Genomic DNA, 24617 nt, shown 5'->3' with positions numbered 1-24617 from the left:
CATGCAGGACTGTGACATCTAAATACAGCAGGCGGAACACCGCTGCCTTGATGGTTTTCTTGGACCTGCCACCAACGCGGCTTGATGGTAACACTGCCAACATACAAGTCAGGCTCTTAATCCTGAAGAGGAGTTAGCTGGCTGCTGGTCCTTGCCATTGTTACATCTCTGTCTCTCTCCCACTTACCTCTCCCCACCCAACAAACTAGGTTATCAAGCTTCAAACTATTGACTATAGATCACACATAGAACTCTCAAGCATCTGCATTAACCGCCTGAGTTTCTGAATAATATTGGACATTGAAATACCCATTTTAAAGTGCTGTTTCATCATTAAGAGACATGAAGTGCTAATTAAAAAACAGCGAACTATCAACATATATCTCCATGTCCTGGTTAAAATAATATCTCTCTCCAAGGACCGGATATGAATGCTGAAATATTTGGCCCCTGAGTAATCATAGGTCCCTGGGGCCCACTGTCAAGGCAACAAGTGCAGGGCTGGACATGTGACCCTACCACCACAGTGATGGTGCTTTGGGAATTCAGAAACCCAAATGCTTAAAGCCTGACTGACCGTCCCGAGCAGCATACACCACCAAAAATTAGATGGGTCACACTGCCACCCTGCTAAGCACTCAGTTGAATGCGGTCACTGCTGTCAGGGTAGCAGTGGTGTAACTGGACAAAGGACCTATCAGCAATCAATTCTCAATTGCACCCCTGTCTGACCAGTGAAACTCTGCCTTTACCTTACAGGCTCATCAGTGGAAGAGTGACAACTCCTTCAAACAGAAAGCACTAATGGACCTGCTGCTGCCGAGCTCCCAAGGCATCTGACCCGACTGTGAATGTATTCAGGGGGTGTTCCACCCCATACATACCCCTGAAGACCAGGCTTAGGACCTTCCACAAGAGCAGGCCCTTTAGCAGCCCAGGCCCAGTAGCAGACTACGATTGTTAGAAGAGAAGGGATCAGGGACAGCAGCTTATGAGAAAGCTGCAAAATATTCGAAAATGCTGTAGACTACTTAGCAGTGTGTAATAACATGAGGCACCTAAAAATACAACTCCAGGAAAAAAAAAGTTTGAAACTTCCTGGATCATAAAACTCTTCCACACTGCAATGAACCATTGATTACTCATTCTTTCTTTACTAGAAAAAATAGAAATGGTATAACAAATTTAAAAGATGTGAAGAGTATGTGTGCGGATATGTTTGCTGAAGGACATTGCAATGTTTTCTGTTCTACTGGATGTACAATTGTCTATTACTCGGCATCAAGTAGTTGTTTGGAGCTACACTTCCTAATGATGCCATTCTAAGTGTTTTAGATGTAGTAAGTTTAATCTTACTTTTCACAAGGAAGGTGTTGATCAATGATGGAATATAATATGGCAGTGTAACTTGAAAGGACGTACCACTAAGAGCAAACACTTAGACAATTATATGACTTTGAGCTGTATTGTGCGTATGGTGTTGATAGAAATTTCATCTAACGACCTGGTCTGGTGGTTCTGTGGACTTCTACGTCCTCTGCAGGGGCCTGTGTTCAACCTCATGGTCACAGGTTCAAATCCTGGCAGGTACACTCAGCCGTTCATCCAACTGAATTAGTACCATTGGGCAACAATAACCAGCAGTTATTCAGTGCCAAGATACCTAATGGTGAATGTGTGCTTTACAAATACTTGTTATTTTTTTATTTTTACTTTTTTTATTTTTTCATTCACCCTCAGTAAAATACACTTGTACAATAGCATAAATATATGAGGAAACATTATCTATCATAAATACAGTAAATAAGGGAATACAAAACATTGTGCATAAAGTTCATTGTATAGGAGAGCGTAAAAAATAAATCACACATGACTATTATGATACCCCAAAAAGCCCTGGATCGTTAAGATGTGGCTGGGCTTGTTTTAACTTTGGGTTTCCAGTTGTTTATAGAAGCCCAAATAATATTCCCTAGTTTTCGATCCTTCCATCCTTTCCTCTCACATAAACCCTTTTCCAAATTATAAATGGCTAAGAGCCGTGAAATCCATTGTTGAAATGTGGGGGGTGCTGGATCCACCCAGGCAGATGAAATGCAGATTCGTACTGTAGCCATGGCTAAAAGACAAATTTGCGCTGTATCAATGGTACTCCTTTCTTAGCGACGCCTAGCAACATCAGCTCAGCTGTGAGTTTTGTTTAAATCCTCAAAGTTTGTGTTAGAAATTCTTATATAGCTCCCATCAGAGGATCTAGAGTCGGGCAAGAAGCAAACATGTGAACTATATCAGCATCGGCACTACGGCAGCGGGGACATAGGATACCATCCATGCCACCCCAATGAGCGATCTTGGATGGCGCGTAGTATAATGAAAAGATCCTCTTACAATGTTGTGCTTGCAGACCTGCTACCCTACATACTGAGTGGCCGAGCTTGAGTAAAACCATAAACTTGTCCCCTTCAATATCTAGCTTCTACTGCCATTTCTCACAATGCTTGTCTAGATCTTCAGCCAGTAGCTGCCTCAGCCCGCCGTAAATCTGAGTAATAGTGCAGATCCATCTGGATCTCTTATTGCCTCCATAACTAGATCTTTAGAGAAAGCCACCCCCTTTCTTCCTTGTGATGGAGCTTCATAAGTGAAGACATTTTTTAAAAATCCCTATGATCAAGACTAAAAAGAAGCTGAGCCTTCTCAAATGAAATTATTCCATTTAAGTCAAGCAAGTACCTCATCTTCCTCACCCCAATGCATCCCATCGTGACATAACCCCGTCATGGAATACCTCTGGATAAGTGACAGATTTCAAAACAGAGGAGTGTAATAATTCACCCTTCATAGCCCCAACTTTTTCCTGACAGTAGTCCAAACCGTTACAGCTGCACTTTTTTATAGTAACTGGCTTCACTATATCGCAAAAGTCAGTTAGGCGCCTCTCTCTCTAGTAGCAAATCGTATACATCTGGAGGAGCGTCTCTTCTCTACCGGTCCACAAAATTCCTCCCCAGTAATCCTTGAATGTATTGGACTGTTGCAGCCCAGTAATACATGTTTAAGTCTGGAACCACCCAACCCCCCCCCCCCCCCTGTCCCTGGGTAAGGACATATCTGAGGGATCTTCTAGTCTTTCCTTGTGCCCATCCAAATCTGTAAACCATTTTTTCCATTTCCTTAAACCAGTGACTCTCAAACACTATGGGTATCGTTCTAAATAGATTAAAAAATTGGGAAGAAATAGCATTTTAATAATGTTACATCAACCCAAAATCGAAAGATGCAGATTTTTGAACCTTTCTAAATCTTTCTTACTCTTTTGGATCACAGGGGCCAATTTTTTGCCACAACTTTGCCCAATTCTGAGGTTATATGTGACATCGAGGGAGGTAAGAAACCTTAGGGTTGCCACAGACTACACTCTATCCCTGACCAGGCATGTTAATGTAGTCGCAAGGATGCAACTGAACACAATGCGAACCATACCAAGCAGGGTATTCTGTCATCATAGCTCGGGTAACTTATGCAAATGGCCTACTATGAAACTGCAAATGATCCAACACTGCAACAAGACTGTTAGGAGACCTCCATTCAAGAAAACACATAGCAATGGTGCCTGATGCACTACAATAACTACAGACAGACACTTGGCCATTAAGGCCCTTTCCATCATCCATTGGGAAAAGTCAGCATTTCTACAGGGTTTTAAGTTAGCATATTGAATAAAACAATACCGAAATACATTTGTATTCTGCCCAAAATGTCAACAAACAGAATATTGTGTGGGTAACTATATGTTGGTAAGTATAAATTTACTTTCCTAACGTCACATTAGATAGCTTGAAGATATATATCATTTGGAGTTAAATACAGTAAACCTATAATTACCTATATATCTAGATCTCTATTTAGCTATATCTTTATATAGCTATAGATATCTAGCTCTCTATATTTCTATATATATTTCTTGATCTCTCTCTCTCTACTCCTCAAACATGACACTACGCTATAGCCTGGAACCTATTCTTACCAAAAATAAATTTAGTTGAGCACCATTCCTAGTACAGACAGAGGAAAACTGCATCTCCTTGCCAGCAAATATATAAAATATACAAGCCCATCTGATCTTCAGAAGCAAAGTAAAGACCTGGCTTCTCCAGAGATTGGAAAAGATCAGAACAGAGCATTTTACCTAACAGTTCTCCAAAAAGTCACAAAAACATCCATAACGTGACAATACCAGAGTCATCTGTAATCAGTGCACGCCTTTGGTGTCACTAAAACCTTAGTTGGCAGCCAAATAAAATATTCTGATTTGCAGACACCCCCTGCGGGACAAACCCCGCACACTCTTGATGCTGGTGTTTGACCCACCATGATTGCTGTTTTTAGATCTCAGCTAGACAGTGCATGCGCGGTCTCAAAGAGATGTGTTGTGTTCTATCTGTGGGCTTACAGGCCGCCCATATAACACCATTAGTAAATGTTAGTGTTGCTCTCCTTTTCTTTGATGCCATTCATCATGGCATGCAGGCGTCATGCCTCTTCTTGGGTTTGACCCTCCAATAGTTCCTGGACCAAGTACAAGTCTCCTTACACTGCTCCCGGTTTGCTGAGCTATAATTTACTTTGTTTTCAAGCACTCCATAGGTGTACATGTGTTTTCAGGCTGCTCCTGTATACACATACACATATACCACTAAAATGCATAAGCATGTACATACACCGATACATTTCTTAAAACGTTGTTAAAACACGAACAGCACTTGTTTATTGTTTTGCATGAACTCATGGTGTTGGAGCGCTTGGTCCGTCCTCCATCTTGCCATGGGGCGAACACAAGTCGGTGGTATTGGAGCACTATAAGTGCCCACCAGCTACTTTCCATAATGACACATTCATTTTTGCCACTGATCCTGATTAAACCAAAGTATTTTTTTTTACCCCTTAATTGTTGCTCTCTCTTGCCCTCTCCTGTCGTTCCTTTCCCATCTTTGCTTACCCTCCTGCTTGCTTGCGTGACCACTCCCCCCACTACCTCTCTCATCGCTGCTGCTTTTATATTTTTTGCAAGATCCAATGGTATTGGAGTGCTCATTCCGTCCTCCATCATGCCGTAGTGCTAACACCAGCTGATGGTATTGGTGCACTTTAAGCGCTCACCAGTTACATAGCACAGTGAGACATCCATTGTTGTAGACAGGAGGGAAGCATAAGTGATTGGCCCAGAATTACAAAGTGTTCAGCCGACCCTGAGATCGAACCTGGTCTCCAGTACCCCTTTCAGCAGCACTGGCCATTACGCCACATTCTCGCTTCACTTCAAAGCTCCTCATCTGTTTATCACTATCACTTCCACATTTGTTCAGCAAGACCCCATCAACACCGAACATGCATTGGCAAAGCCAATATATCTCGGAAATGCTCAAGCTATTGGCCTTGTCAATGTAAATGTCTTGAAGCCATGTTGTCAAGCAGCACATCTGCTGTTCAACATGACTGACAGTCACTGGAAAAATGTGCTATGATATGGCCAGCGCAGGCCACGTCATAGGGCTTTTTTATGTTAGGAGGAGCAGGACAATACACTCGATGTGTAGGGGGTGAAGAGACTCTGCGTTGGATCAACATCCTATCATTCTGGACTGTCAGTGCCTTTTAGCCATGCTGAACAGCAGATGTGCTACTAGACAACATGGCTAGAAGACATTTACATTGACAAGGCCAATAGTTCACCAACTGACTCTACAGCGCTGTTTAATTAATTGCTGCAGTGCAGGCGGGGAAATGTTTGTCGCCACAATAAATACAGCACAAAGTCTGCATTCCAAACATTCTGCCCCAGCTTCCTATAACCAGAACGGACTACATCTTCCTATTCCATGTTCACACCTGCAGAATAATCATCTCAGGCACCCTGAAATCAAAAACCTATAGGACATGCCTACTCTTTCAGGCAGCCTCCACCAACCTACCTACAACACTGATGAATACAAATGAGGATATGCACCAAACGCAAAAGATATCTGTCCAGTAACCACTCACTTTGGGTGATCCCGGTATAGAGCATCCCTGATGGTCCCACCCTCCTCCCTCACCAGCTTTAACACTGGACGCTCTAAATCTGATAGATAAATTTTCTCAGTCACTGATTTTTATGTGGGATGACAGTAATGCAGACTACCTCTGTCCTCTCACTCCTCTTTAGGCCCTACAGGTTATAACAGATTAGGGGTGAATTTTCAAACATTTTGTGCTGAGTTAGCATCACAAAAGTGACGCAAACCAACAAAATGTTTTTTACCAATTTACTTTCCAGCGCAAAACTTGTTTTACTTTGGAAAGTACCCTACAAGTTACCTGAAGAAGCGCGAAGCATTGCTTTGGGTTACTTAGTGCCAATGGGGTGTTACATAGGTGGTACATGGGCGTTCCCATGCAACCACCAATGCCTTTTGACGTAAAACCCTACCTACAAACAATAGTAGATGGGGTTAAGCACCAAAAGTTAACGCCTTCTGAAAGAAGGCATTAAGAGGCGAAATGTTTTAGTTTCTCCTTTCTTTTCTGACTTTGCATGCTTGCTGCACTGTGCAGCACGGATGCAAAAATTGAGGAAAGTGTTTGAACTTGTCTAGGCATAGTATTTTGTATAGGAAGGGTACCCTTCCTGTACAAAACCTATGCTAGACGAGGCACGCACCTTATTGCTATGGTGCCAAAGTGTGTGCCTGTTGCATAGCAGCTGAAATCAGCGCCAGCGCTAGGGAGAGGTGAGAGACATCTCTCTGTAAATATGGCGCTCTACTGCTCCGTCACTGTCACGCAACGCAGCTCAGCAATTTTGGCTGCTGCTCTGTGTTGCACAACTTTTTTGAAAATCTACCCCTTGATGACTAAATTATTGTGTTGACAGGACTTGTGTTAAATGGTCAGTAGGCACCAAACACTCCATATATGACCTGAAGAGCAACTCAAAGCTGGAGACTATTGTGACCTCTGAGCCCTGTCTCTGACTCGTCTTTCCTTCATCGCACTGTTACACTCTGTGGCTTGTATTTACCACCAGACCTCCGTTTTTGTCCATGAATCACCTGGATGTTTCAACTATTGACAAATATATATTGTCTCTAATTGCCAAATCAATTGTGTAATCTAATTGTATAATCCAATTGAACAGTTTTTCTTTGAATATATGATTATTAAGGGTGGGCGTAGTTCGCGAAGTAGCACTTCGCGAAGCTACGCAAAGTGAAGTTCGCACTACGCGAGCTACGCGTAGCACTTCGCGAACTGCGAAGTAACATGTTCGCACTGTGCAAGATGTTGTTTTCAATGATTGCACAGTGCGGACAAGCAACCGGCACTGTGCAATCATTGAAAATGGCATCTTGCACAGTGCGAGCTGTAGTTTTCTGCTGCTCGAGTAGATTTTTACTCGAGCTGCAGCTTTCTCAACGCGAACTGGTAGTTTCTCATCGCGAGCGGTCGCGAGCATACGCGACCCCTCGCAATGAGAAACCTGACCTTCTCGCGTTGGGAATCTCGCCGGGAGGTTTATTTTCCATGCTCGCGATCAAGGAAAAAGTCTCGCCAGGATGTCATTTTGCTTGCTCGCGGTCGCCAACTTGACGTTGAGGACCGCGAGCAAGCAAAAAATGACCGCAGCACTACGCAACACTACGCTACGCGTGTTCGCACTGTGCTACGTGCAGTTCGCGTAGCGCGAAGTAGCGCGAACTTCGCAAACTACGCGAGCGTAGCGTAGTGCTTCGCCCAGGCCTAATGATTATGCTCTACATATTTACCCGTTGTCGTACTTTGGTATTCGGAACCGCGTAAGGGACAGGGCCCTACCTCTGTCTATTTTGGTATTAGCGAACCGCAAATGGTAAATGCGGCACGTACGAATGCTTTATGTGCCGTTCTAGCTACGAATGCACTGTGTACACGTATTCTGCTCAACTACGCGGGTTCCATTTTGGAAGCAGTGGCCATCTTGTCATTGCCCTCACATAGGCTATGATGGAGTTAATACGGGCCTCACAGTACACGGGCTTTCCCTCTGACTTCTCTGTGACCTGGGCAGCTGGCTCTGCTGCCCCGGGTCAAACCGGTCTCACGAGCTCCCCTTCCTCCTTCCACCTGTGATTCGTATCAGGGCTCGACCCGTCATAAAACCCTTTCATTCTACACAATCCCCCGGCTAATCTCTTCCACACCTGCTTGTTCTTGCTTTATGACTTGTTTCCCAAAACAGGAGATGCTCATATTTATTGGGGGGTCTATTTACTTCAAACATGGGATCTGAACCTTCCTGTGTAAATCATTGTGGGCTGGCCGAACTGGAATGTGGGATGGTCATCATGACTCTGCTTTTTCGTTTGTAATGTATGCCTTTATATGACCATATCGTAAACCAAGGAATGTATGCCTGGAGCATGATATTTTGTACTTAAGGAGAAGTTCGTTCCTATGATTTGCAGCAGTCTCCTGAGAACATACACGCTGTTGTACTTCTAGGATACCTGTCATTGGTCTGCAGCCAATAAACGATTCTTTGACTTCACCCAGAAGACTCTGTGTTTCTGTAGGTCCGGAACAGGGTGAAACCCCGAAGTCATAGGGTGTGTGCCCCTGCACCGCTGGGTCTAAAATACCCAGTACTTCAGTTTGGCGCCCAACTCGGGCCGATTTCAGCGGTACCAGTCCAAGCCAGAGGTTCGTGAGGAGCTTCGTGTGGAAATTCCGGAGGAAGGCCGCCACTTCATCGACCCCTGCATGTCGACGTGGTCCGAAAGTCTTTTCTGCGAGGTTCTCCGCGTCCCGACGGCTACGAAGGACTGCTGCCCTGATTAATCGACCTGTTTTGGACCCTTGACGAGTTTTGAGAGAGCGAAACAATCGAGAGAGTCTTCTGGTGACGTCATCGATCAGCAATATTCAGTTAAGTATAAGTGGAGCGTCTCCCATTTGTTTTGGTATCCCTCGGGATCGTTTGATTTGATTGGTGATTTGGTGTTTGCAAACCCCAAAGCCAGAGGACTCGTGTATTCACGAGAATATCGTAATCGATAATCCTTTGACGTTTGGATCTAGACTAGTGAGCGAAGATGCCTGGTTCTGGACTATTTGGTAGATTATTCTGTTTGGGTTGTGGAAGAGATTTCCAGCTGGAAGAATCATGTCCGGTTCCTCCGGTTGGAACTCCAACTTATGAGCTCTATGTGAAACATGGCGTAGGCCCCATTGCATATAACGAAGTGTGGATCCACTACACCAGGAAAGACGGTGTTTTAAAATGGCCCCAAAATGGTAGTTTTGATACCGATATTTTAGATAACCTGGAAATTAAATTGTTTAAGAAGAAAGCCCGGCCGGCGATGTTTGACTCTTTCCGCTTATGGCGAAAGGAAGCCAAACAGAAGGAAATTAAGCTAGCGAAAAAGAATAAAAGAGAGAGAGGTATGTCAGTAATGCAAGCAGCTGTACAATTTAAAGATAATGAAGAGGAGCAAATGAATGAGCAATTGCACAGGCAGCGTAAGTTAGGGATTGACAAATGTTACCCAGTTTTGCCACATTCTAAGCAGGAGGAGTCAGAAGAAAAGGAGAAAGATCCCTTAATGTCGCATTTGTTGAGTTCGCCACCCCCGTATGCTCAAACTGCCACGGCGCCTCCTCAGCTTGTAAATATGCCACCTCCAGTGCATATACTGCAAGCCTTGCCGCAACCGCCAGTTGCTTTGCAACCAGTTCCTATTCCTGTAGCGCAGTCTTCCCAAGCGCCTCCAGTAGTGCTTCCAACTACCCCCGCACTTCCTGCGACTTTGCTTAATCCAGTAACTGCCTCCCCTAACGCTCTTCCTTCTACCACTCCAGTACCTGTCTCTACATCCTCTTTTCTTCCCTCTGTTTTTCCCCCTGTTCTCGCCTCAGCTTCTCCTTCAGCGCGACAGCGTTTAGCTAATGTGGTTACTACATTAATGTCGCCTCTCTTTGGGTCATCTGGTGCAACTCCTGGTGTACAGCGTAAGCAGTTGCGCAGCCAATTGCCTAACCCCGATGAGAAAAAGGTAATAGATCACATGGCGCGTAGATGGATCGTTTTTCCTTCACTGTATGATGTGGAATCGGTTGTTAACACTTTCCATCAATGGGATGCCCCGAAACAGAGATATGTATTCGAGAAAATGTGCGAAATTCTCTGTGAAGAATTGGAGGATAGTGGTAGAAATCCGAACCCGCAGGAATTGTGTAGAGTGAGGTTCGATTTTGGAACTGGTATAATTGTGGACCGCGAAGTAGCTAAAGCAGTTGCGGTTGTATTGTCCTTAAGGAATGACGATTGCCAACAGTCATTGTTTGAACACGAGGTCCTTGTGGGGAAAAAGGCAAAAGCGCGACAATACCCTATGAGAGAAGTTCCCCCGGTATGGAAGGAAGCGGTTGCAGCTGTTGGTGGTAACCCCGCTGTGCCAGCGCATTTCCAGCGTGTTTGGGTGCATGTTCCATGGAAGCGCTCTGAGGTGTTAGCACTTAAGCAGACATTGCCTGATCCCCGTAAAAACCCAGCAGGTTATTATAAAGAGTTGTCACAGACGGCAGGGTCATGCATTATGAATCTGGCCGACATAGACATGTTGTTTGGCAATGTTGTTCCACAGCCTCTATGGGGATCAATTCGTAATGTAGATCACAATGCAGAACTAGGGGATACATGGGCTAACATTGTTGCTGCTGATGCTAGACAAACGGGTGGTGCGAAACCAGAACCTTTAGTAGCTGAACTCCCTGGTAGAATCATCACGTATATGAAGACACTAATGCCTGCGATGCGCGTAAATTGGGACAAGTTATCTGCATGTAAGCAAAAGAAAGATGAGACAGTGTCAGACTTCTTTACTAGGTTTGAAGAAACGTTTATTGACCACAGTGGGCAGGATATGAGTACTGAGGGTGGCCAACGGTTGTTTGTGGATAAGTTTGTGCAGAATTTACTCCCTGACCTGTGTAAAAAGTTGAAAGATTCAGAGAGTTCTTTGGCCGTTTCTTCTTCAGCGCAAATACTGGCTACTGCACAGTATTATGAAAACAGAGATAAAGACGAGAAAGATAGAACGGAGAAGAAAACGAAGGAACTAAAGACAAAGGTCCTTTTACAGCAGGCCTATCCACCACGTGGCGGCGGTAATAATTATAGACAACCCCAAGGTGTCTATCACCAACCCCAACAATTTCAGACTAATCAGCAAATGAATGAGTATTATCAACCACGTGTCCCTGTAGGTCCCAACCAATGTTCATACTGCAAAGAGGAAGGTCATTATAAATATAGTTGCCCTAAATTAATGCAACGGAACGGTAATACGTATGGCGCAAGAGGTAGAGGTGGTCAGCAAGCTCCTAGAGGCAGAGGGCGTGGAAGTGTTCCACAAAACACGCGTCCTCTTCCGCCCCAAAGCGCCATTAATAGCTTTGATCAGCAAGCTAATGCGACTAGTAATACGGCTCAGTATTATAATAATGATTATTATGCAGAAGATGGTGATGCAGAGAATAATGATTACTAGGACAGCCATAGACAGAGAGAGGGAGTTGTTTCAGTGCCAGTGGATCAGAGTGGACCGTATGTTGAGGTGACTACAGCAAATGTAACGGAGCCTTTTCTGCTAGACACTGGTGCTGCAAAGAGTTCAATCATGCATTCCAAACTCCCTGGCGCACCTTTGTCTGGCGATATAAATGTTTCAGTAGGTTTTTCTGGCGCCCCAGTTAGGAACCCGATTTCCAGTCCCATGTCACTTTCTGTTGGACCTTGCGAGCTGAGAGCGCCCCTGATCCTGACAACAGGTTGTGGTGAGAATTTGCTGGGATTAGATTTGTTGAAAAGATTGCACGCTACACTGTATTGTTCTCCTTCAGGAGTACAACTTACATTAGGCAAGCAAGTGGTTTCTCCAATGTATTTGTCTAAAAACACGATGCCGCCTGAATTGTCATCCCTTCCGGATGCCCTTTGGGCTACTGGTCCCAATGACGTGGGCCTCTTGGAAATACCACCATATGTGGTGACTCTAAAGGCTAATGTCAGACTGCCACGTATTCCCCAGTACAAGATCTCTAATGAAGGCCAGAAAGCATTGTTAGACATTGTCAGCGACTTGATTAATAAGGGTGTGATTGAAGAGACAAGAGGCAACGTTTGCAATAGTCCGATTTTACCTGTTTTAAAACGAACGGACCCTTCACAGCCACCTGTTTACAGATTTGTGATTGATCTTAGAGAGGTTAATAAGATTGTTGTGCCTCAGTTTCCGGTTGTCCCCGATATAACTGCCTTGTTAACGATGATTCCAGCCTCTGCTGCATGGTTTTCAGTGATCGATTTAAAGAATGCTTTCTTTAGTATCCCAATTGCAGAAGAGAGCAGAGACATTTTTGGTTTTAGTCTGGGAGGCCGAAGCTTCCGCTTCAAACGCGCTCCCCAAGGCTACTGCGAGAGTCCATCCATATACAGTCAAGCTTTGAAAGCGCAGCTTGATGCACTTGTTTTACCTAGTGGCGCTATCCTGATCCAGTACGTGGACGATTTACTGATCGCTGCGGATACTGAGAAGATCTGTAAAGAAGCCACATTGTCACTGTTGCGCCATTTATCCGCTTACCATCACAAAGTGTCTCTCTCTAAGCTGCAATACTGTCGACAAGAAGTGACCTACTTAGGTCATCTCTTATCGAAGGAGGGAAGGAGACTGACCCCAGAAAGAATTCAAGCCATTGCACAGTTGAGTGTGCCAAAGACACAGAGAGAAGTGCGTGCTTTCTTGGGCATCACCTCATACTGTAGGCATTGGATCCCTAGTTTTTCTTTGTTGGCAAAACCTTTATTAGCATTAACATGCAAAGACACACCGAATCCTATCCCATGGTCTGAAGAGTGTCAGAAAAGTTTTGTGGAATTACGCAATGCGTTATGTTCAGCTCCTGTGTTGGGCACCCCTGACTATAGCAAGCCTTTTACATTGTATGTTTACGAGAAAGATGGATGTGCGTTGTCAGTGTTAACACAGCCTTTTGGCGACAGACCGCGCCCATGCGCGTATTTTTCATCCACCTTGGACCCTGTAGCGAGGGCATTGCCAAGCTGTCTGAGAGCGACAGCTGCTGCAGCGATGTCTATCCGACAATCTGCTGGTCTGGTAATGGACAACACATTGATTGTCATGGTTCCACACGCTGTAGACACATTATTGAATAGAACCAAGACACAACACTTGACTAGTGCGCGATTATCAGGGTATGAACTCACACTGTTAGCGAATCACATACACATAAAAAGATGCAATACGCTGAATCCAGCCACATTATTGCCGATTCCAGCAGACTCAGATGAGATTGAGCAACATGACTGTCTGTTCAGGACAGAAGAAGAGACGAAAGGGAGAGTAGATCTCAAAGATACTCCCCTGACTGAATGTGATGGCACTTTATGGGTAGATGGGTCATGTTTCAAGCTCCCTAATCGTGACACGACTGCTGCATATGCTATCACGACTTTACATACGGTCGTGGAAACTGCACGAGTGCCACATAATTCGGCCCAAGCAGCAGAATTGATCGCCCTCACGAGAGCATGCGTGTTGTCTGAAGGAATGAGAGTGAACATATACACAGATAGCCAGTACGCCTTTGGCGTGGCTCATAATTTTGGGCGTTTGTGGAAAGAGCGTGGGTTCCTGACGTCGCATGGAGCTAAAATTCAGAATGGCAAGTTGGTGAATGATCTCCTTGAGTCACTGACCCTACCTTTGCAAGTTGCGATCATGAAATGCAGTGCGCATAGGAAAGTCACAGATGATGTTGGACGTGGGAATGCGTTTGCTGATGAGACCGCGAGAGAGACAGCACAGAATGTGAAGACTAGGATGTATGTTGCAGGCCCCGCAAGATGGGTTAATGATGTGGGAATGTGTGAGAACACAATAGAGAGTGTGAAGTCGCTTCAGGCTGAAGCTACAGAAGAAGAGTTAAGCAAGTGGAGAGAGAGTATGGGTAAGTTGGATGAGAATGGTTGTTGGATTGACCTGACAGAACATAGGCGATGGTTGTTGCCTGATGCATATGTGCTTCCAGTGGTTACTATGGCACATGGAATGGCGCATATCAGTACGAAAGGTATTTGTAAGTTGTTGGCTCCAGTATGGCAGAATGTTGGGATTCCCAAGTGTGCAGAGAATGTGGTCAAGAATTGCATAGTATGCTTGAAGTACAACCCTGGTAGGGGAACCCCAACTCCAGCCGGTCACTTTGCACCCCCATCATGTCCATTCGAAGTTTTGCAGCTGGACTTTATTCACATGGAAAGATGCAACAACCTGAAATATGTACTAGTGGTTGTTTGTGCTTTCTCAAAATGGGTAGAGGCTTATCCTCTGAAAGATAACACTGCCCTATCCACAGCCAAAGCCCTTGTGAAGGAGTTTTTCCCCAGGTTTGGGATGCCGAGAATGGTATGGTGTGATAATGGAAGTGAGTTTGTGGGTAAAGTGATGAAGAATGTATGTGAAGGTTTAGGCATAAGGCAGAAATTCCACGCTGCAAATCACCCCCAATCAGCTGGACTAGTTGAACGCTACAATGGAGCATTAAAGCTCAAGTTGGCCAAAATCCAGGCGAGCACTGGTCTTAAATGGCCTGATGCTCTGCCTCTAGCACTCTTGTCCACCAGAATGACGATACACTCACGAGTGGGACTTAGTCCTTATGAAGTAGTCTTTGGCCGCCCGGCCAACGTATGGGGTGTGCCAAGGCCTACGAAGTTCAGCGAAATAGAGCATCCAGTACTGCTCGATTACCTGTATGATTTGACTGTTAAACTGCGTGTTTTGCACCAACAGGTACATGATACTCTTCCCCAAGCCTCTGAACCTCCTGGACACCCCATCAACCCTGGCTCGTGGGTCCTGGTCCGGAATTTCCAGCGTAAGGGCAACGACGAACCTCGCTGGATCGGCCCCCATCTTGTTCTTCTTTCGACAAGATCAGCAGTGCGAGTGAAAGGGAAGAAGCACTGGATTCATGGTACTCACTGCAAGGTAGTTCCCTTGCCTCTGCCATATGACCAGTGGGTCAACGAGGGTATCGCCGACTCAGAGACAGACATTGTACCTCGCTTTGTACCATTCAGTGACGCCCGCTTAAGAGACACAGTTTCAGACCAAGAGAGTGACAATATTCTGCAGGAAGCTGTGCCACCATCAGGTCGACTGGACACCACTGAGCCTGAACTTTTGTTTCAAGACCAAACAGCACCTGGCCATCTCCGCTATAACTTGAGACCTAGGCCCATGGACAAATAAAGATTTCCTCATTATTTCCCTTTTGACATTTTTTGCTCTCCCATCTGAAGGACTTTCTTGATTTTTGTTTTTCGAACCACCATCCGGGTTCTGCCGCAGGGTCGCGGTGCCAAGACTTTGGGGTACAGGCCGAAGACGCTAGGTCAACGGTTCTGGTTGGTCTAGGGCGTTTCCCTGGACTGACAGGCGTACTCCTTAGCAGAAGAAACTCATCCACCGCGAGCGGCCCGAGTAGAGGATGGAGTTTTGTAGGATGGAGAGACCGATTGAGGAAATGAACTCTCAAACAAGGATGTGTAGAATTGTAAAAAGTAAATGTTTTGTCTTTTTGTGCTTTGTTACACTGTGTAGTATCATGATGTTTATTGTAGGATGTGTGTTTTTCTCTGCTCCAAAACCCATTGCACCCACTCAACAGCCTATATCTCTTTCTACTGCCTCCTCTCACTCTTTTCACCCTTTGCCTGAGCACGAACAGACCCGACGATCAGAGTTCGTAAATAACTCGTTTATCCAACTCTTGCACCAGCACCAACTGGTAATGAATACGACCAATTGCTGGGTCTGTGGGTTAATGCCCCATACCACTAACAAGGGTATTCCCTACCTGGTGCTACCGTACAGTTACAATGGATCGTCATGGGCATTCCAAACCATGTTTCTCTACGCCCTAGATACATACTCCCCTCGCCCACCGCGTTCCATCAGACCCATCACCAATAATAAGGCTTTGATGAAAGGAGTTGCCGATATGAGTAGGGATATTAATGCATACTCGTCCATTCCCAAAGAAGAGTTGAGACCTTATGTAGGATGGAACGCGACGGGGTATAGTATTAGTCTGGGTGAAAGACAGCGAAAAATCTCATCTCCAATCTGGGTCGTACCCCACCTGGGTCGGTTCTGCTTACAGGGTAATGGTCAGAACCCTAGGGCTCAACTGGGAAGAAGTGACTGTACTGAAACGTACACTTTCCCGTCACAGTTTTCCCCTGCATTTTTGGCTGCTAAGGGCACATATTTCATCTGTCATGACCGAGCATATACGTGGTTGCCCCCTGATTTCTCGGGCACATGTTATATTGCGAACTTGCTACCGCCGACATTTACTGCCGCCTCTGACTATCACAAGACCAGAGTTGTGAGAGGTGTGATTAGTAAGGAGGACACTGCCGGTCAGGAAGCAGGAGACTTTTTCCTGGGTTTCCTGCCGTTTTGGGGACCTATGGTCAATAGTAGGAACCTGAGACAGCTGACTCGTGTGGTTGAATCCACCGTCAATGTAACGGCTGGTGCCCTTAGTAATTTGACAGCTGAGCTCCAAGCGGATCGCCTTATGACTTTGCAGAACCGCATGGTCCTAGACGTTATTCTTGCAGACCGCGGTGGGGTATGCAAGGTCATCCAATCCAGTTGCTGCATTTTCATACCAGATAATGCTCCAACAGTGTATCAAGCCATCTCCAAACTCCATAAAATATCTGAAGCCATACACGTGGATAAGGGAGATTGGTCACTGATGGGATGGTTCTGGGAATTGATATCTGCCTGGGGTTGGAAAGTTCTAATGGTCATTGGAATGATCTTAGCCATTCTTTTCCTGTTCTGTCTATGCATACAGTGTGCTCCTGCGATATGTGGCCTCTGTGCTACCTTATGTGTAAGGAAACCTGTATCGAGGGACGAGCTAAGTAATAGGATGATGCTACAGCAACATCTCCATGACTTCGTGAACATTGACCTAGACTCGGATTAAGATGAGTATAGTGATTGCCTATGTAAGGGCAAAAGGAGGGTCTGTCGTACTTTGGTATTCGGAACCGCGTAAGGGACAGGGCCCTACCTCTGTCTATTTTGGTATTAGCGAACCGCAAATGGTAAATGCGGCACGTACGAATGCTTTATGTGCCGTTCTAGCTACGAATGCACTGTGTACACATATTCTGCTCAACTACGCGGGTTCCATTTTGGAAGCAGTGGCCATCTTGTCATTGCCCTCACATAGGCTATGATGGAGTTAATACGGGCCTCACAGTACACGGGCTTTCCCTCTGACTTCTCTGTGACCTGGGCAGCTGGCTCTGCTGCCCCGGGTCAAACCGGTCTCACGAGCTCCCCTTCCTCCTTCCACCTGTGATTCGTATCAGGGCTCGACCCGTCATAAAACCCTTTCATTCTACACAATCCCCCGGCTAATCTCTTCCACACCTGCTTGTTCTTGCTTTATGACTTGTTTCCCAAAACAGGAGATGCTCATATTTATTGGGGGGTCTATTTACTTCAAACATGGGATCTGAACCTTCCTGTGTAAATCATTGTGGGCTGGCCGAACTGGAATGTGGGATGGTCATCATGACTCTGCTTTTTCGTTTGTAATGTATGCCTTTATATGACCATATCGTAAACCAAGGAATGTATGCCTGGAGCATGATATTTTGTACTTAAGGAGAAGTTCGTTCCTATGATTTGCAGCAGTCTCCTGAGAACATACACGCTGTTGTACTTCTAGGATACCTGTCATTGGTCTGCAGCCAATAAACGATTCTTTGACTTCACCCAGAAGACTCTGTGTTTCTGTAGGTCCGGAACAGGGTGAAACCCCGAAGTCATAGGGTGTGTGCCCCTGCACCGCTGGGTCTAAAATACCCAGTACTTCACCGTATCCTGACACTAATGATTTTAACTATAAAATAAGAATGGTTTCTGATATTTGAAAAAAACAGAATATAATTAAAATAAAAAGATTTTTGATATATAAAAAAATTATTGAATATTGATACAGTCATTTATTAATAATAACGCACAATGTTTTTGGAATAATTAGCATTATGTTGTCCTGGAACTTGTAAGTTTTGGGATTATCGAATACTTGTTGCTAGTTCCCTTTCTTTCCCTTCATGATACTCTGTGACTCAAGACAGGATAAGACACCACTTTAGTAAAGCACACATGCCACCAAAATAGGACTCTTTGCAATTACAACAACCTTCTGAACAAACCATGGTGTAGCATGCGCCCGGTCTGATAATGTGCCTCAGGGCCTCACAGTGGGATATGAAGCGCTATACAAATGCAGTTTCAATTAGAACAACAAGATCGACCTTTCCCTTCACTCAGAAGCTGCTGGAGAAAACTGATGTTTAAGAGAAAACCACAGCAGAGCTGCGGGCGCACACCAGGACACCAGAGGGACAAAGAGCTCGAGGCCGCTGAATGCCTCATAAGTGCACCCAGTCCAGTGGTTAGAAGCCTTCTGATTGGCTGGGCGGCTGTCACACTCCTAATCAACATAATTATACATTTTAACACAATACTATTTCAATTTCTCTGTAATGCCCATTTTCATCTCCAGTAATTAAAGTTAAAAGACTTACATCGAATGGACAATGTAATGGATTGAGACGCTGATTTGCCACCGGGGTAATTAGCTGTGCACACAAACTCCTCCATATGATGCTCTGCGGCGGGGGTGTAATTCAGCACTAAGACAGTCCTCCATATTCCGCCTAAGAGTTCTTCGTGGTAAACGCTGACATTCCTATGAATCTTGGCCCATGCCAGGGCAGGAGGGTGGGCGGGGCAGGTGTGCTCCACTGAGCAGGTGATTGTTTCTGGGACCCCTTCAGTCATTGTTCGAGGGTAGGTCACTGTTGGCCGCGCTGGGGTACCTGCACAAAACACAAATGGACACATTTGACAATGTTCCTGATGAAGGAGCTCCCTCCGAAACAGTGTCTGGGCTCCATGTGATGTGTGTTTTACATCAGAATCAAATAGAGCAAAGTTTATTTGAGATGACGTTATACAGTGTGAATATTCTATTACTGCCATGTCAGAGTGCCATACCCCTTGCGCAACACACTGATTAGTGTAAACTCCATGGTGTGCACAATTAGCAAGGTTTATTTTTAATCTTTCCTCCTGAAAATGTACCTCTTGGACCTCGGAATACACCAGTCGCAACCTTCACCCCTGCCCATCAGCTTCTAGGCACAACCGTGGCCTTCAGCCATGACGTGCTGGTGCTCTCAGCATCCATGTACCGAGTACGGCACGGCTAGTTCCTGCAGGGCACTGCCATTGGCTCCCGTAATTCGCCTCATCCCCAGTATTTGCAGGATCAGTGGGCAGAGGGCATGGCCTTCAACCACAAAAAGTGGGTGCTCACTTGTATTAACCACTTGGTCACCATGCCCTTTGGCCCATGCTCTACGGGTATTGTATATAGGGCAAGGCCTTCAGGGAAGCCCGACACCCAGTGTCCCTCAATACTCTGCGCAGGACCCCACCTCAATTCCCCTTCCAGCTTCTCACTGTGCACAACCTTTGGCCATGCTCAACATGGAAACAACAGTACAAATATGGGTCTTCAAAGGTTTATGAGTTGACTAGAGTTGCGAACTGGGGCTGGCCATCAGCCAAACAGTTCACAGTACAAATTGGTGCCAATGCAGAGTTCGAATTAGGTGTATAGCTAAGAAAAGTATTTGCATATTGTGTACATGAAAATTAGTTTCCTTAACAATGGATTATTTTAGCATTGTGTCTCTCTGGAAGTGTAGTCCCTCTACCCTCTCCATCCAGATGGAAGAGGTTTTCCACAACCACTGGACGTCATCAGACATCACAAAACTACCAATGGAACAAGCTGTCAACCCTGAACAGTCAGTCAGACTAGACATCCTTTAATTCTTTTTAGACGTTTGCAGACACCTGTAGACCTAAAAAACCTCCTTGTCAGGATATACACACATCTCTTTTTAAAAACTAGTGTAGTGCTCCTGAGTATGAAATAGGTAATGATAGACCTGGCACTTTTGACAGGTTTATCCCCAAACGTTTCGCCCTTTGCCTCCTATTTTTCCGACCCTGCGTTTGTTGGCTATAGGATTCTGGGCACTTTACCACTGGTGATCAGTGCTAAAGTGCATATGCTCTCTGTATAAATTGTGACAATGATTGGTTATCCATGATTGGCATATTTGATTTACTGGTAAGTCCCTAGCAAAGTGCACAGTGTGTGCCATGGCCTGTAAATCAGATGCTACTAGTGGGCTTGCAGCACTAGTTGTGCCACTCACATGAGTAGCCCTGTAAAGCTGTCTCAGGCCTACCACTCTAGTTTCTGGGCACCCAGCTGGAGAACGGCATGTTGTCCTGGCAAGTACACCCACTTGCCAGGCCCAAACCATTCCTTTCCTTACATGTTAGGCACCCCTAACATAGGCCCAAAGTACCCCATGGGCAGGGTGCAGTGTATTTGAAAAGTAGGACATGTACTGGTGTGTGGGACATTTCCTAATCGTGAATTACTGTGCATTTCGTTTTTCACTATTGAAAGTATATCAGTCCCACAGACTTATCATTGGGGTTGCACTGTACCATTTTTACATGTGTAACTTTCCATAGGGCAGCTGGAAAAATTGAGTTTAGGCTCTCTGAACTCAGATTTTATTAACTCGCTTTTGGTAAAGGTGCTCTTTAAATTCTGTGTGTGAAAATGCCACTTTTAGAAAGTGTTTGTCAAACTCAAGGGGAGTGATTTGGTTTAGGACCAAAGAGGCTGGAATCAGATAAGCATTGCAAAGAAAGAGTACCTCTTGGACTATGGATCGCTTGTAAATTTAGTTACGAAGGTCTACGTTCTTTACCTTCGTGTCTGTTCTAAATATGAACTGGAGTTATTTCAATGTCCGCTTGAACAGGGGGTAGGTATGCAAAACTTTTCTCAACATATGAAAAGAGGTTCATGCACAAAATATCTTCCTTTTTTCACTTGAGCTTTTTTTTTAAATCACACATACCAAATAACATGATCATATCATCTTTTACATGCTTGTGCTTAATAGTGCTACATAGAAACTTTATATACAGTGAAAAATTCCAAAAAAATCAAAAAATACCAAAGTATGAAGTCCGAAATTAGGAGTAACCAATATTTACACGTACAACTTAATTACAAATATGTTATGTCCTACTTCTTTGAATACATGTACTAGGATGATTGGGACCCAACTATCCTTGGCACTTATCAATTGTCGGTCCAGATGGTGAAGAGGTCAGCGCATGACTCGAAGTTTTTTGTATACAGGAGGGGAACCGTCTTGCTTTGGATAGACCTCAGTTTGCATGACCTCGATTTCAGTTAGGTTTCAAATAGAGATGGAGATGCTCTTAGCCTCAGTGAGGGGATGGTGAGTGTGCTGACACGTTTTGACCTTCGTGCGGGGACCGTGAGGTTTCGGGGAATGTCTTCCTGAGGGCTGGGGACTTAAAAGTGTAGGACGCTATGATCAAAGAAGAGGGAAAGTGTATTAGTGTCTCGTTCTATATACTAACTGGAATGTAGGGCTTATAAACACCAAATAAGTTTAACATTCCTACTAAGGAGCAATTGTTCTCTTGCACTGGCTGAACAGTCACATTTTTGCTGTATGGCTCACTGTTTGCTCTATTAGAGCTTGTGTTCACTATGGAAGAGTATGGAGAGCATTTTGTCAGGTTGGAGGATACTTGTTTGAAATGAACAGACTCATGCAATGCTTGATTATAAGGGATCTGTGAGAGTGAGAGTAGGTTGTCTATACACATGTCTATCAACCCCTCTGTGCAATAGCGTGTGCCTATTAGTTCATGCTGATGGTTTGGTCATTTTACGGGACTTGTGCTCTCAAGTGGAGTAACATGCTCAATCTTGATCCTCATGCAGCCCTCATGTTAAGGCAAGGATGTTTGAAATGTTGTTACCTTAGTCTTTTAGTGCAGTGCTGCTTCTTCAGAACGGGACTTGTGCTTTGATTCAAACAGCCGGTTCTGTCGGCAATACCACATTTCAAACATCCTGTCCTTAACACGAGCTGTCTGGTGTGTGAATGAGAGGAGGTGAGATGTGCATTCACTCTGGACAGTCACTGGGAGGTTGAGGTGTGTCCTGCCTTGCCTGGGTGACCCATCAGATGGCTGAATAGACCTGGTCTGCGTTTAGAGCGGTTGGAGGAGTTTTGCTTGTACATGAATAGGCTGTGTCCCCTTTTTCACAAAGCTGTCTCCGCGCCCTGTGGTCATGCTGCACCATGGAGGACAGGACTAATTTGGACTGGGTTCAGAGACCCTTACACAACCTTACACAAAGAGAACAATGACATTTTGTGGTATAAGTATTGCACCTAAAACTCCAGGACTTTACATTACTTCAAGAAACGAGAGGACCCTGCCAAGAAGAAGAGCGGATGGACTGTGTGAGGAGCGCTGCCTTTTCTGAGTAAGGGGTGGGTTGGCCTGCAGTTGCTGCTTCTGTCTGTGGTGGAGAAAAGGACTGATTCTTTTTGGTGTGCTGTGGTATCCTGCTTGTGAAGAATCTCCAAGGGCTTGTGTGTGCTGGCCTCCTGTTTCAGAAGACTCAGGGACATTAAAGTCTTCCTTCTGGTTATAACACCTGATTCTGAGGTGTCTGGTGCTTCACTTAGTTTAAAACCCCTGGCGCTTTACTTCATGCTGAGGTCTGCTGTAGTTCTGCACTCCCCTGCTGAGTAGTTCTGGCACCGTTGGTGAGGTCACCAAGCGATTTTGTTAGTGGTCTCAGTTGGAAACTCCAGTGTGTTACTGGGGGAGTTCCTGCGTCTGTCCAGAAAACACCTGGCATGGGCACAGAACGTGATGCAGCCTGCGGAGTGACCTCGGCACCATCACCGCGTTGCTTGGGCGTGACCCGGGGCATTTCACTTATCTGCTGGCCAGCCCCCAGGAGTGTTGTGTGGAGCAAGGGGCGGCACGGGCTCAGGACTTTAAGCGGCCTGCACTGACCGGCTGGCTGCCTCTTCGGTGAGTCGGGCCCCGAGCAGTAATGGGCTGGCTGCTTGTGTCAGGCATCAGGCAAAGTTAGGGCTTAGCTTGCATCTGCAGTGCACGGACGCTTGCAGCTGCCTAGAGGGCTTGATTGTGGGGGAGGGACGGGTCTCCCTGCATTTGTTGTGTACCCAGTGGTCTCCCCACTGGACCACATGGGGAGGGCAGCCTCCTTTTCACGGGGTGGAGGACACGGGGTGGGGGTCTCCCGACCAGCCTTTCCCATTCTGTCTGAAGCCACGGCCTGTGCGGACGCAGGAAGCTGCTCCTGCCCGGGAGACAGGCACAGTTATTGCAGCGGCAGCACTGCATGGTTGCGGGCAGCTACTTTGAAGCAATTCCACCTGCAGGGGACACATCAAGGTCTCCCTGCCGACGAGGGCAGTATGTGCCTGCCTACCAACCCCTCTGTCCTGACCCATATAACCGGAGGTAGCCGCGCAGGAGTGCTGCATTGCATAAAAAATGGATAAAGTGGTGATTAGCGCTAAGAAAGATCTGGAAATGTATGTGAGCATGTAAAAAAACACATTTCCCTGCCCTGATGTTATGATGTAGGACTTATACTGGCCAGAGTAATAAGTGTTATGTGCAGGGGCAGCATGATGTTTGCTGAGGTGTTATCACATGTGCTTTATGTATAGTACAAAGAGTCTGTGGACTAATGTGCCAGTTACAAGTATGTGCCTTAGTGCACTAACTGTGATGTTTATGGCCAGTGCCTTATGGCAAGGTGATTATTGGGTTTGCGCTTATTGGTTAATTCGATGTACATAACATACAATGTGAGTGTGGTCTAAGGTGCTTTACCTCTAATGGCAAAGTGATCTATGACCTCTACATTTATGACAATTGCCTAGTGGTAAAACAATTTATGATCCATGCATTTCTATGACAAGTGCCTAGTGGCACAGTGATTTATGTGATTATGTTCTAATGTGTATTGTGTAAAACTTCAAAGGATATTTGTTTATAAAACCTTGAGTGGAGTCTCTTTTTGTGGCGTGCCTAGTGTGTCACTGGTGTGTGTGTTGTGCAAACGCATTACACATTAACTCTGGCATAAGCCTAACTGCTCTGCCAAGCTACCAAGGGGGTGAGCAGGGGTTATCTTGGGTGTGGAACTCCCTTACCCTGACTAGAATGGTGAATTCTGCCTGGCTTAGGTGTAGCCAGCTAGTAGCCCCATTTCTAACAGGTGCACAAAACAAATGTGTTTTTGCAGGCATACTAATTTGGCATCCAGCAGTTTTTTGATAGTTTATTCAAAAAAGTCTATGGAAATCAAAAGTTAGCTATAGTATCTTGAGCCCCTCCTATCAATTTCAACTGTTTGCCAATACGCTCACAACTTTCAGATTGAGTACAAGTGAGAGGCGGGTTCTAAAACTGCACTGAATGGTGGCCCCTCTT

The 24617-nt window shown here is 45.3% G+C and overlaps 1 protein-coding gene across 3 annotated transcripts in view; it reads right to left on the bottom strand.

Moving 5' to 3' along the window:
* The window catches only part of LOC146809069 (sialic acid-binding Ig-like lectin 12), a 503656-nt gene that overhangs the window by 251717 nt on the left and 227322 nt on the right, over positions 1 to 24617 (bottom strand). For all 3 annotated transcript variants that reach the window (XM_085615877.1, XM_085615875.1, XM_085615876.1), the window contains one exon: positions 18734 to 19027. In XM_085615877.1, the coding sequence (XP_085472003.1) occupies positions 18734 to 19027 (294 nt within the window). The remainder of the gene's footprint in view (positions 1 to 18733; positions 19028 to 24617) is intronic.

This window comes from Triturus cristatus, chromosome 7 (assembly GCF_964204655.1).
Source record: "Triturus cristatus chromosome 7, aTriCri1.1, whole genome shotgun sequence".
Classification (NCBI taxonomy): domain Eukaryota; kingdom Metazoa; phylum Chordata; class Amphibia; order Caudata; family Salamandridae; genus Triturus; species Triturus cristatus.
This window is presented reverse-complemented; position numbering and strand designations above follow the sequence as displayed.